Source organism: Dendrobates tinctorius, unplaced genomic scaffold (assembly GCF_039654945.1).
Source record: "Dendrobates tinctorius isolate UK_male_01 unplaced genomic scaffold, ASM3965494v1 ptg000111l, whole genome shotgun sequence".
Lineage (NCBI taxonomy): Eukaryota > Metazoa > Chordata > Amphibia > Anura > Dendrobatidae > Dendrobates > Dendrobates tinctorius.
This window is the reverse complement of record NW_027361779.1, coordinates 8,998,902-9,012,777: the sequence shown is the minus strand read 5'-3', so window position 1 is coordinate 9,012,777 and position 13,876 is coordinate 8,998,902. Positions and strand designations below refer to the sequence as shown.

At 46.3% G+C, this 13,876-nt stretch overlaps 1 protein-coding gene across 1 annotated transcript in view; it reads right to left on the bottom strand.

The window, feature by feature from the left end:
* The window catches only part of MCHR2 (melanin concentrating hormone receptor 2), a 549,146-nt gene that overhangs the window by 382,364 nt on the left and 152,906 nt on the right, over nt 1–13,876 (bottom strand). The window contains exon 3 of the mRNA XM_073589501.1: nt 13,634–13,843. Coding sequence (XP_073445602.1) covers nt 13,634–13,843 — 210 coding nt within the window. The remainder of the gene's footprint in view (nt 1–13,633; nt 13,844–13,876) is intronic.

Here is a 13,876-nt window from a genome sequence, read left to right as displayed (position 1 = left end):
ATTCATAGAATCAAAGAATCATAGAGTTATAGAATGTTAGAGTTGGAACAGACCTCCTGGGTCATCTGGTCCAACCCCCTATTCAAAGCACGATTCACTAAATCCCAGACAGATGCCTGTCCAGCCTCTGTTTGAAGACTTCCATTGAAGGAAAAATACCTCTCGTGGCAGCCTGTTCCACTCACTGATCACCCTGTCAAAAAGTTTTTTCTAATATCTAAACTGTCTCCTCCCATTCAGTTTCATCCCATTACGTTTAAAGTCTATCCTTGTGCAAATTATAATAAAGATGATCCTTCTACAATGTGACAGCCTTTGAGATATTTGTAGACAGCTATTAAGCTTCTTCTCAGTTTTCTGTTTTGCAAGCTAAACATTACCAAATCCTGTAATCTTTCTTCATATGGCATGGTTTGCAGACCTGTCACCATTCTGGTCGCTCTTATCTGAACTGTTGATGTCTTTTTTTAAAATGTGGTTGCATAAAACTGGACACAGTATTCCAGATGAGGTCTGACCAAAGAGAAGTAGAAGGGGATAATGACTTCACGTGATCTAGACTGTATGCTTCTGTTAATTCATCCCAGAATTGTATTTGCCTTTTTTGCTGCTGCATCACAATGTTGACTCATGTTTAGTTTATGATCTATTAGTATACCCAAGTCTTTTTCACATGTGCTGTTGCTTAGCCCTATTCCTCCCATTCTTTATATGCTTTTTTCATTTTTATTGCCCAGATGTAGTACTTTGCATTTTTCCGTGTTAAAAACCATTCTGTTAGTTGCTGCCCACTGCTCCAGTTTATTTATGTCTTTTTGAATCCGCTCTCTCTCTTCTATAGTATTAGCTATCACTCCTAACTTTGTATCATCAGCAAATTTCATCAGTGTACCCTCAATTCCTTCATCTAAATCATTGATAAAGATGTTGAACAATACAGGGCCCAGGACAGAACCCTGTGGTACCCCACGTGAGACATTCTTCCAACTGGATGTGCAGCCATTTATGACCACTCTTTGTATCCGATTCTTCTATTCCTTTAATAGGACAGTGAATATCAGTTGATGTTACATTTATTTTCTGAGAGAAAACAGATGCAAAATAGGAATTTAAAAGTGTGGCCTTCTCAACATCTTTTCTTACCATTTCATCATTTTTAAAAATCCTATAGCATTTTTGACTTTTCTTTAACTTTTGACATATCCCCAAAATCCTTTTTTATTGCTTTCGACGTCTCTTGCAAGCCTTAATTCATTGTCAGCTTTAGATAATCTAATGTGTTCCCTGCAGGTTCTGCAGACAGCATTATATTATTCTTTATATATGCCTTCCTCTTTCTTCCTTTTTAGCATGTGTTTAAAGTCTGTGCTCATCCATCCTGGTTTCCTTAAATGCTTCCTATTCTTCCCTCTCGTCTTTTTAGAATTATTAATGACTAGCTGAAGAGCCCGGCGCTGCCCGGGTATAGTAACTAACTGTGGTTAGTTATAACAAATTATAATTATCCTCCATCCCATAGTCCCGTGCCCATATACCCATCATACATATCCACCAACCCATAGTCCAGTGCCCATATACCCATCACACATCCTCCATCCCATAGTCCCGTGCCCATATACCCATCATACATGTCCTCCATCCCATAGTCCAGTGCCCATATACCCATCACACATCCTCCATCCCATAGGCCCGTGCCCATATACCCATCATACATATCCTCCATCCCATAGTCGAGTGCCCATATACCCATCACACATCCTCCATCCCATAGTCCCATGCCCATATACCCATCACACATCCTCCATCCCATAGTCCCATGCCCATATACCTATCATACATATTCGCCATCCCATAGTTGAGTGCCCATATACCCATCACACATCCTTCATCTCATAGTCCCATGCCCATATACCCATCATACATATCCTCCATCCCATAGTCCCGTGCCCATATACCCATCATACATATCCACAATCCCATAGTCCAGTGCCCATATACCCATCACACATCCTCCATCCCATAGTCCCGTGCCCATATACCCATCATACATATCCGCCATCCCATAGTCCAGTGCCCATATACCCATCACACATCCTCCATCCCATAGTCCCGTGCCCATATACCCATCATACATATCCTCCATCCCATAGTCTAGTGCCCATATACCCATCACACATCCTCCATCCCATAGTCCTGTGCCCATATACCCATCATACATATCCTCCATCCCATAGTCCAGTGCCCATTTACCCATCACACATCCTCCATCCCATAGTGAACCACTATGACATCGTAATGAGCGGAGGGGCTTGCAACCTATGATGACATCAACGTTGCCATGGCAACCATTGTGACATCATAATGAGGGGCGGGGCTTGATACGCACACACTGTTTCCCCATTATGTAGATAGGGGCATTATGACATCATAATGAGCAGCGGGGCTTGACACGCACACTCTTTTTCCCCAGTACGTAGACAGGGGCAAAATTGTTTGGTGAATTGGAAAGCGCGGGGTTAAAATTTCACCTCACAACATAGCTTAGGATGCTCTCGGGGTCCAGATGTGTGACTGTGCAAAATTTTGTGGCTGTAGCTGCGACGGTGCGGATGCCTATCCCTGACATACACACACACACACACACATACATACACACACATACATACATACATACATACACACACTTGAGCTTTATATATTAGACTCGCTGAAGAGCCTGGCGCTGCCTGGGCATAGTAACTAACTGTGGTTAGTTAAAACAAATTATAAATATCCTCTATCCCATAGTCCCGTGCCCATACACCCATCATAAATATCCACCATCCCATAGGCCCGTGTCCATATATCCATCATACATATCCTCCATCCCATAGTCGAGTGCCCATATACCCATCACACATCCTCCATCCCATAGTCCCATGCCCATATACCCATCATACATATTCTCCATCCCATAGTCCCAATCCCATATACCCATCATAGATATTTGCCATCCCATAGTCAAGTGCCCATATACCCATCACACATCCTTCATCTCATAGTCTCATGCCCATATACCCATCACACATCCTCCATCCCATAGTCAACCATTATGACATCATAATGAGCGGAGGGGCTTGCAACCTATGATGACATCAACATTGCCATGGCAACCATTGTGACATCATAATGAGGGGCGGGGCTTGATACGCACACACTGTTTCCCCGTTATGTAGATAGGGGCATTATGACATCATAATGAGGAGCGGGGCTTGACACCCACACACTTTTTCCCCAGTATGTAGACAGGGGCAAAATTGTTTGGTGAATTGGAAAGAGCGGGGTTAAAATTTCACCTCACAACATAGCTTAGGATGCTCTCGGGGTCCAGACGTGTGACTGTGCAAAATTTTGTGGCTGTAGCTGTGACGGTGCGGATGCCTATCCCGGACATACACACACACACACACACACACACACACATACATACACACACACATACATGCATACATAATGTGATAAAACACTCCGGGATCGCCTTTGCTGGGGTCAAAGGTCACGTGCATTCACCATGAAACTCAGGCGCAGAGCTGGGATTCGGGTGTAACTGACCCTGGGTCAGGTTTATTAACGGTGAAAGCAATGCAAAAGGAAATAAAACATAAAACAAATCCTTGCCTGTCCGGCACTAACTAAACAATGGACAACCTAACTACCAACTGGCGGGCTTCTCCCGTCCAGCCAAAACACAGTTGCAGTGGGCACTGCTTTCACTCACATGTGTCTCTCACACAGACAGGCTCTCTGTGTTCCCAGGCTGAGACACTCACACAACTACCTGGCATCCTTTTATATCCACCTCCCATTATTCATTAGTAAGCAGGTGCGATACTGACCAGACTAGGCCACATAGGAAAGGAATCGGGGCGAGATATACCTGCCCTCATCCACTATTCCCACATGATTCTCACATATCCCCCCCTTCTGCTCAGACCACTCCAGTCAAGCAATGACACCCGCCAAACAGTGCACTCGGGACAGGGCATCTGCATTTCCCATCTGTACCCCTGGGCGGTGCTCCACCGTAAAAGTGTAGGCCTGCAGGGCAAGGAACCACCGGGTCACCCGGCTATTCCATTCCTTGTTCAAGTGCATCCACTTGAGAGGGGCATGGTCCGTGATCAGCCTGAACTTTCTGCCCACCAGGTAATATTTGAGGGCCCCTAGAGCCCACTTAATGGCGAGGCACTCTTTTTCTATGACTGCATACCTTTGCTCGTGTTTATTCAGCTTCCTGCTGAGATAGAGGACTGGGTGTTCCACTCCGTCCCTCACTTGTGAGAGTACGGCCCCGATACCGGTATCAGAGGCATCCATTTGTACCACAAACTCACTGCGGAAGTCCGGAGTCACCAGTACGGGCTGAGAGCAAAGTGCCCGTTTTAGGCTATGGAAGGCTTCTTCAGCCGCTAAACTCCATTTAATCATGACGGAGTCTTTCCCTTTTGTAAGATCCGTCAGGGGGGTAGCGATGGCTGCAAAATTGGGTATGAACCGGCGATAATAACCGGCGATCCCCAGGAAGGCTTGCACCTGCTTCTTGTTGACAGGTTGTGGCCAGTCCTGAACCGCCTGAATCTTATCAACCTGGGGTTTAACAACACCCCTCCCAATTACATACCCCAAATACCGGGCTTCTTCTAGCCCGATGTGACATTTCTTGGGGTTCGCGGTTAGACCTGCCTCCCACAGGTCGTCAATCACAGCTTGTACTTTCTGGAGATGAGTCTCCCAGTCCAAGCTGTAAATAACAATGTCGTCCAAATAGGCCGAAGCGTACTGCCTATGTGGCCTCAGGACTCGATCCATCAGTCTCTGGAAGGTCGCCGGTGCTCCGTGCAGTCCAAACGGCATATACACATACTGAAATAGACCTTCTGGGGTAGCAAATGCTGTCTTTTCTCTGGCAGCCTCCACCAGAGGGATCTGCCAATACCCCTTTGTTAGGTCTAGGGTCGTAATATACCGGGCTTTTCCTAACCGATCTATTAACTCGTCGACCCGGGGCATGGGGTAGGCATCAAATTTTGAGACCGCATTCAGTTTCCTGAAGTCATTGCAGAACCGGATGGTGCCGTCCGGTTTAGGAATTAGCACAATCGGGCTGGACCTAGCACTGTGCGATTCCTCAATGACACCTAACTCTAACATTGCCTTCACTTCTCAGGAAACGGCTTCACGGCGCGCTTCCGGGATTCGGTAGGGCTTTACGTGAACTGTGACACCAGGTTCCGTTACGATGTCATGTTTTATTAGCGTAGTCTGCCCGGGTTTTTCTGAGAAAAACTTTTGGTTGTGAAGTAGAAACTGCCTGACCTCAGTCTTTTGCCGCTCCGAGAGAGTCTCTGCAACCCGTACCTCCAGTACGGTATGCGAGCAGACGGGACGGGCCAGCTCCGCTGACAAGGCAGACCGATCTTTCCAGGGTTTTATCAGATTTACATGATAAATCTGTTCAGGTTTCCGTTTACCTGCCTGGTATACTTTATAGTTTACTTCACCAACTCTTTCCTTAATCTCAAAGGGGCCCTGCCACTTTGCCAGGAACTTACTGTCCACCGTGGGGACCAGGATCAATACCCTATCTCCGGGTGCAAACGTACGGATCTTGGCGCCCCTATCATAGATTATTTTTTGGGCTCCTTGAGCCTGTATCATGTGTTCTTTGACGATAGGCATAACAGCCGCAATACGGTCCTGCATTTGTGTGACGTGATCTATCACTGTTTTAAACGGAGTGACCTGACCCTCCCAGGTTTCTTTTGCAACGTCTAACAGTCCGCGAGGACGTCGGGCGTACAATAACTCGAAAGGCGAGAACCCTGTGGAAGACTGGGGTACTTCCCTGATGGCAAAAAACAAATACGGAAGTAAATAGTCCCAGTTCTTCCCATCCTTGTCTATCACCTTTCTCAGCATCTGCTTCAGAGTTTTATTGAACCGTTTGACCAACCCGTCTGTTTGAGGGTGATACACGGATGTGCGTAACGGTTCGATTTGTAACAATCGGCAGAGCTACTTCATTACCCTGGACATAAAGGGGGTCCCCTGGTCGGTGAGTATCTGTTTTGGTATACCGACCCGACTAAACACATGCACCAGTTCCTTGGCAATCGTCTTGGTGGCCGTGTTACGCAAAGGGATGGCCTCCGGGTAACGAGTGGCATAATCCAAGATGACCAGGATATGTTGGTGTCCACATGCAGACCGTGGAAGGGGCCCAACTAAATCCATCCCAATCCTCTCAAACGGGACTTCAATAATAGGTAGGGGTACCAAAGGGCTACAGAACCGGGGCTTAGGTGCAGAGGCTTGGCAGTCAGGACAAGCCCTCACAATAAACACGGATATCATGATGCATGCCTGGCCAAACAAAACAGTGTAATATCCTTTCGGTGGTTTTCTGGACTCCCAGGTGACCTCCCATCACATGTCCGTGGGCCAGGTCCAGCATCTGCCGCCGGTAGGGTTTTGGCACGACTAATAGTTGCACCGTATCTTCCCCCTTTTTCTCTATCTGATAGAGTAAATCTTTCTCCAGAACAATGTAAGGATATGCCAGCCTAGAGCCAGGTTCTACGGGTACCCCATTTATCACTTTTACATTTGTCCTAGCCTGAGAAAGGGTAGGATCCTTTATTTGCTCGCTTTGGAAGTCATCTTTGTGAACTTCTAAATCTGGCAAACGGGGAGGTGGACGGCTGTCAGCCTCCTCCTCTTCCCGGATCTCCTCCGTATCACCCGCCATGACTGAAAACGGGAACTGCAGGTCATTTCCCGCAGACTCTTCCCCCGAGTTTTCCGGGGAGACCTCTTCCCGGGGTTCGGGACCCACACGCGCCCTGGGAGAAGAATCATGTACACTATTACCCGAGGGCATCAACTGATTCTCCCACAATTGCCAGAAGTTGGGAAAATCCCGGCCCAGGATAACATCATGCAATAACGCCGGGACGAGTCCCACTTTATGTTGCACAGACCCATAGGAAGTTGTAATGCATATGACCGTGGTGAGGTACGAACAGGTGTCTCCATGCACACACGTTACAGAAAATTTGTCTGATGGTCCAGTCGGGGCTGACACCAGACTGGACTTCACCAGAGTCACCACACTTCCCGAGTCTAACAATGCCACCACATTTTTGCCATCAACAGTTAAATCACACAAGTGTTTTTCCACATCTTTTTGACCGGCATTCACACTCACTACCCGTGCAACCATAGACATGCGTTTTTTAGAGTCTGTGACGTCGCACTGCATGGGTTCAGTAGTGACCGGACAGTTCGCAGCAATATGTCCCATCTCTTGGCAGCGGAAACACCTAACGGGCCCCTTGCTTAGACCATAGTTCGTTACTCTCGGCCTCGCAGTGCGGGCAGTCCCGTTTTCCTCCCCCACTGTCTTAGGGATTTTTCCATCTCCCCTACTCCCTGGAACAGTCTTACCGGTTCCACGTGGAGATGATGAAGAACGAGGTGGGGTAGCGTCGTCTCGGAGTCCTTCCGCCACGGAGTAACGTTCAACCAGATCCACCAGTTGATCTGCCGTCGTAGGATTTCCATGGCTTACCCACTTCCTCAGGGCTGGCGGTAGAGCTCTCAGGTACTTGTCCATGACGACTCTCTGGATTATCTCTGGCGCTGTCAGCACCTCGGGTTGTAGCCACTTCTTCGTCACGTGGATCAGGTCGAACATCTGTGACCGCGGTGGTTTATCCAGCTGATAAGTCCATTGATGCACTCTCTGCGCACGGACAGCGGTCGTCACTCCCAGCCGGGCCAAGATCTCGGCTTTCAGTTTGTCAAAGTCCTGCGCAGCTTCAGGCTCTAAGTCATAATAAGCCTTTTGGGCCTCACCGGAAAGAAACGGGGCAATCAGGCCGGCCCATCTTGCCTTCGGTCATTTTTCTCGCAACGCCGTCCGTTCAAACGTGGTCAGGTATGCCTCGACGTCATCTTCGGTCGTCATCTTCTGCCAGTACCGACTCACGTGAATCACTCTCGACTCGGCTTCCAGGTTAACCTCAGGTAAGCTTGCCAAGTGCTGCGCCACCTGCTGGAGAAGCGAACGATCGGTAACTGTCATGTCCACCAACTCCTTCAGCTGGGCCATCATCACCCGATTAGCTTCTTGCTGGATGGCGGTGGACTGTACCAGCGCTTTCACCACGTCCTCCATGCTCATGCTTGCAACGTGATGCCCGCGTTCTCCACCACAATGTGATAAATCACTCCAGGATCGCCTTTGCTGGGGTCAAAGGTCACGTGCATTCACCATGAAACTCAGGCGCAGAGCTGGGATTCGGGTGTAACTGACCCTGGGTCAGGTTTATTAACGGTGAAAGCAATGCAAAAGGAAATAAATCATAAAACAAATCCTTGCCTGTCCGGCACTAACTAAACAATGGACAACCTAACTACCAACTGGCGGGCTTCTCCCGTCCAGCCAAACCACAGTTGCAGTGGGCACTGCTTTCACTCACATGTGTCTCTCACACAGACAGGCTCTCTGTGTTCCCAGGCTGAGACACTCACACAACCACCTGGCATCCTTTTATATCCACCTCCCATTATTCATTAGTAAGCAGGTGCGATACTGACCAGACTAGGCCACATAGGAAAGGAATCTGGGCGAGATATACCTGCCCTCATCCACTATTCCCACATGATTCTCACAATACATACATACATACACACACTTGAGCTTTATATATTAGACTTGCTGAAGAGCCCGGCATTGCCTGGGCATAGTAACTAACTGTGGTCAGTTATAACAAATTATAATTATCCTCCATCCCATAGTCCCGTGCCCATATACCCATCATACATATCCACCATCCCATAGGCCCGTGTCCATATACCCATCATACATATCCTCCATCCCATAGTCGAGTGCCCATATACCCATCACACATCCTCCATCCCATAGTCCCATGCCCATATACCCATCATACATATCTTCCATCCCATTGTCCCATGCCCATATACCCATCATACATATCTGCCATCCCATAGTCCCGTGCCCATATACCCATCATACATATCCGTCATCCCATAGTCCCATGCCCATATACCCATCATACATATCCTCCATCCCATAATCCTGTGCCCATATACCCATCATACATATCCATCATCCCATAGGCGAGTGCCCATATACCCATCATACATATCCTCCATCCCATAGTCTCGTGCCCATATATACCCTCATACATATCCCACATCCCATAGTAGAGTGCCCATATACCCATCACACATCCTCCATCCCATAGTAGAGTGCCCATATACCCATCATACATATCCGCAATCCCATAGTCCCGTGCCCATATACCCGTCATACATATCCTCCATCCCATAGTCCAGTGCCCATATACCCATCACACATCCTCCATCCCATAGTCAACCATTATGACATCATAATGAGCGGCGGGGCTTGCAACCTATGATGAATCAGCGTCGCCATGGCAACCATTATGACATCATAATGAGGGGCGGGGGTTGACATGCGCACACTTTTTCCCCATTATGTAGATAGGGGCATTATGACATCATAATGAGGGGCAGGGCTTGACACGCACACACTTTTTCCCCATTATGTAGATAGGGGCAAAATTGTTTGGTGAATTGGAACGCGCAGGGTTAAAATTTCGCCTCACAACATGGCTTAGGACGCTCTCGGGGTCCAGACGTGTGACTGTGCAAATTTTGTGGCTGTAGCTGCGACGGTGCGGATGCCTATCCCGGACATACACACACACACACACACACACACACACATACATACACACATACATACATACATACACACACTTTGAGCTTTATATATTAGATTATGCTTTAAAAATCTCATTTTTCAAAATTTCCCATCCTTCCTTGACATTTTTGCCTTTAATGATATCCAGCTATTGGATACCTCCGATTCCCTTTCCTTAAAATCTGCCTTTCTGAAATCTAACCTTGAAGTTTGAGTCTTCACAGGTCTTCCTCCTCTAGTTATCCAAAATTCTAAAATAGCATGGTCACTATCTCCTAGGGTCCCAGACACTCTTACCTCCTCAACTATTTCCTCCTTGTTTATAAGGATTAGATCCAAGGTAGCAGATCCCCTTGTTTTCTCCAATACCTTTAGGAAGATAAAGTTGTCAGCAAGAGAGGATAAGAATTTGCTTGACCTGTTAGTTATGCCTGAGAGAGAATCCCAACAAATGTCTGGATGGTTGAAATCTCCCATGACCACTATGTTATATTTTTTGGAGAACTTGGCCGTTTGCTTCATAGAGGCCTACAATGGTGTTCTTTCCATTGTTCTCTCCTGATATTCTTACCCAAACAGTTTCCACAGAACTCCCAGTCTCTAAAGCTTAGATCTCTGTGCAGAAATACACTTTTCTAACATACAATGCGACACCTCCTCCTCGTTGCTAGGGATGTCGAAACGCACCAAATATAAATAATAGGAGGTGCGTTCGCCGCCCGGGGTCCACTGTGCGGTAGATGTAATGACCGCTGCTGGAAAATGACAAACTCGCTAGATGGCGAAGTAGAGCACTCGGGTTAACGTCACCCGAGGTAGTTTAGGCAGACTCTGTTTAGGACACAGAGTCGCCCTAACACAAAAGGGAAAGGAACGCTGGACCTGTTAACTCCACAGGTCAGCCAGCGTGTGGCGTCGCAACCGCGAACGCCAATAGGTGCTGCTACTGCAGCACGGCGGTAACTGTAGCCGCTCAGCGACGGTGCCAGAGAGCCGGACACCGACGGACGCTAGTGTAAGGTGCGGTAAGCACAGTGGCGCCTAGCTTGCCACTACCTGGTACTGACTATTACCAACACTCTTTCACAATTCGTAATATCAGAGGGAAGGGGGTTTCCAATAAGTCAGTCACCAGACACATGCATCCATCACCTTTCACACACAGCATAATAGTCTACACTGGCGCATGGCAGAGCCGCCATGCGGGCTTTTTATAGCCATGCGCTTCTGGGACCATCCAGTAATCTGGGAAGGACCAATCAGATCCGACACAGGACCTGAGCATGTGACCCCTGCTCTCCAGTGAGAGGTCATCTTGCAGGCATGCCCAGTAGCAGGGCGAGAGGACTTAGCCTCTCGAGCAGTTCCCTGCAGAGCAGGCTGCGCTACCATTGCTGCACCAGAGGTGGCAGCAACATCCAGGCACACAGAACGAGTCTGAGCAGGACACCTGGATCGCTGGGAATGCTGAGCAGGTCCCTGAGTGGTCGGAGGGGAATGGGAGACTGCTGGATGTACGTCTCTAGATTCCTGTTGTGCAGTCCCAGGAATCCAACACTCGTTTACCAAGTCTGTTTCTCTCAAATAAGTTGTAGCCTTGTATTCCAGTCATGTGTATCGTCCCACCTAGTTTCAGTGTTCCCAAAGACATCATATTTTCCTGTGTTAGTAGTTCCAGTTCTCCCAGTTTGTTGCCCATGCTTTGTGCATTTGCATAGAAACATTTTAGTTTGTGATTGGTTTCTCTTTCGCCAATATTTTTAGAATTTAGATTTCACATATGCTCAACCTGAGCAACGAGCACCTGAGCATTTTAGCTCTCACCCATCACTAAACCTGATACCTCACTGACCTGACAGTACAACTTGCTTTGACCAAAATGTATTTCAGTTGCTTTTCAGAGTAGATGGGGAGTTCAAGTGGCAAGAAGGTAGGGAAAAGTGACTCATAAGTAGAGAAGTTAGCTTATTTCACTGATAAGATAAACTACAAATTTTGTTACTGTGACAGGGTCACTGGTAAGGTGATAGAGGTTAGATATGTGACACTGCAATTAATGGCATCAGTGATATGCAATCAGAGCATTTTTCTACAGCACACTATGTGTTGTGCATGGTTAAGTTGCATAAAAAGGGCTGGTTTTATGTGGACCTTCATAGAGCGGGTGGGAGAAGGTCCACTTTATCTCCCCTGGAGACCTGCCAGGACCTGCGTGAGGTCATGATCATGTGATCAATCAAATGATGGGGAAAGACACAGGCTTGGTTTTAAATAACCGAGCTTTACAGGCAGTCTGAGTTAAGCTAACCTTGAGAGAGGAGTCTCCAGAGGCTTTGTGGCTCATCAAACACATACTGAACCTGTGCTGCTCCAGAGCGGGGTGCCACCCGCATCATATGGACTCTGTTGCAGTATTTTGCTTTCTTTTGTTGTTTTGTTCCTGTTTTAGCCAGAAAGGCTGATTTTGTTTTCCCCACAAATTGGTTTATGCTGCCTTACAATAAACCAGGTTTAAAGATATGGTGTTCCCATTTTTTCCTACCTCTGTGTGCCGCCACGTGAGTGAACTACCACAGTTATATTCACCTGTATTATTCATTTATGCAAAGCTTGTTAAAAATGACGCTGACCATCTAAAGAGGTTTGTATTCATTTAGATAAAACTGTCACAGTAAAATGTAATTATCAGCAACATGACCTTTTGCAGTGTCTGAGGGAATCATCTCAAGATCAAGTTTCACTAAACTAAAAAGTGTTTTGCAATACATCCTGCAAATCAGTGTCAGAGCAGACAGATGTATAAATATAGCTTGATGTGGATTTTGTTCTGCTACTCCTTTTCTATGATATTCTGAACAATATAGCATAATATTTTATGTTTGACTTTCACAGTGATTAAAAAACTGGCAGTTAGCAATATAAGGAATATTTTTATGACTGCAAAGCAGCAATTACTCCGATACCTTTTTTTATAGACAGTATGGCCTTTTGCCTCAAGACAGTAGCACCGACAGCTGCTATTGCGCATGCTTGAGTGGCACCATCTTGGTGGAGGACATTTTTTTTTTCTTCGCCAGCGAGATGACGCCACCGGTGCCTGTGCAACAGGAGTTATCGGATCTCTATACAAACCGATAGCTACTATTGCGAAGGCGCCCTGGGTGCCATTTTGAAAATGATTTTTTTTTTTTTTACTTCACTCAAGTAAATCTGCAAAAGGGATTAAGTGCACAGTAACCATGCGATTATGCCTGCAGAAGCATTTTTTTTTTTTTCAATATGTGATGGTATTCACTATGCAAACTAGGGGGCAGGATAGTGAGGGATCAGTGACCTGTCAGCAGTCTGCATTATGAATAGCTAATCAGAGCACCAAATACATGAACCCCGCCTTAGGACACGAGCATATCATTAGCACAAAACTGAAAATAAAGATTAAGAAACAACCACAAGACGGATTTCATCAACCAAGGTATCATTTTATTCAGTATAACGGCACCAAACTGACAGTGTGCATAGGTTACTGTGCATAATCATGCTGACAGGTTCCCTTTAAAAATCATTAGGCCTAATATAGTGATGCAGCCTTTAAAATTTCATGCCATATGGCCATTTTATTGGTCATTATTTCCATTTCCTTTAAAATATTTTCATTTATTGGATATGATTTTAACTAAGTAAAATTACTATTGGAACTTCCAACTTCCTGCTAGTTTTGCTCTCCTTTCTACCATCACTTTGTAAATATTTTTGCACCTTTTCTTTCAACCTTGCATGTGTTATTTTAGATTCCAAAGATTGGTACAACTGTAATGTTGAGATGATTGATTATTTATTTACCTGTCTAAGCTCATTGCTGTCATAATTGCTGTGCAGGCAAATTGGTTGCAAGTATCCAGAGATGTAATTATAGTACACAGAGGACTTCCGAACACCCATTCTCCTCCACGTGCCCACTGATGGATGAGAAATGGCATCCCAATGATGTGAACAAGATCTGCCACAGCAAGATTGCAGATGTAGATGTCAGGTATTGTTTTTCTTCTAGATCTGTGATAAAAGAAGACCAAGAGAGATGAAACA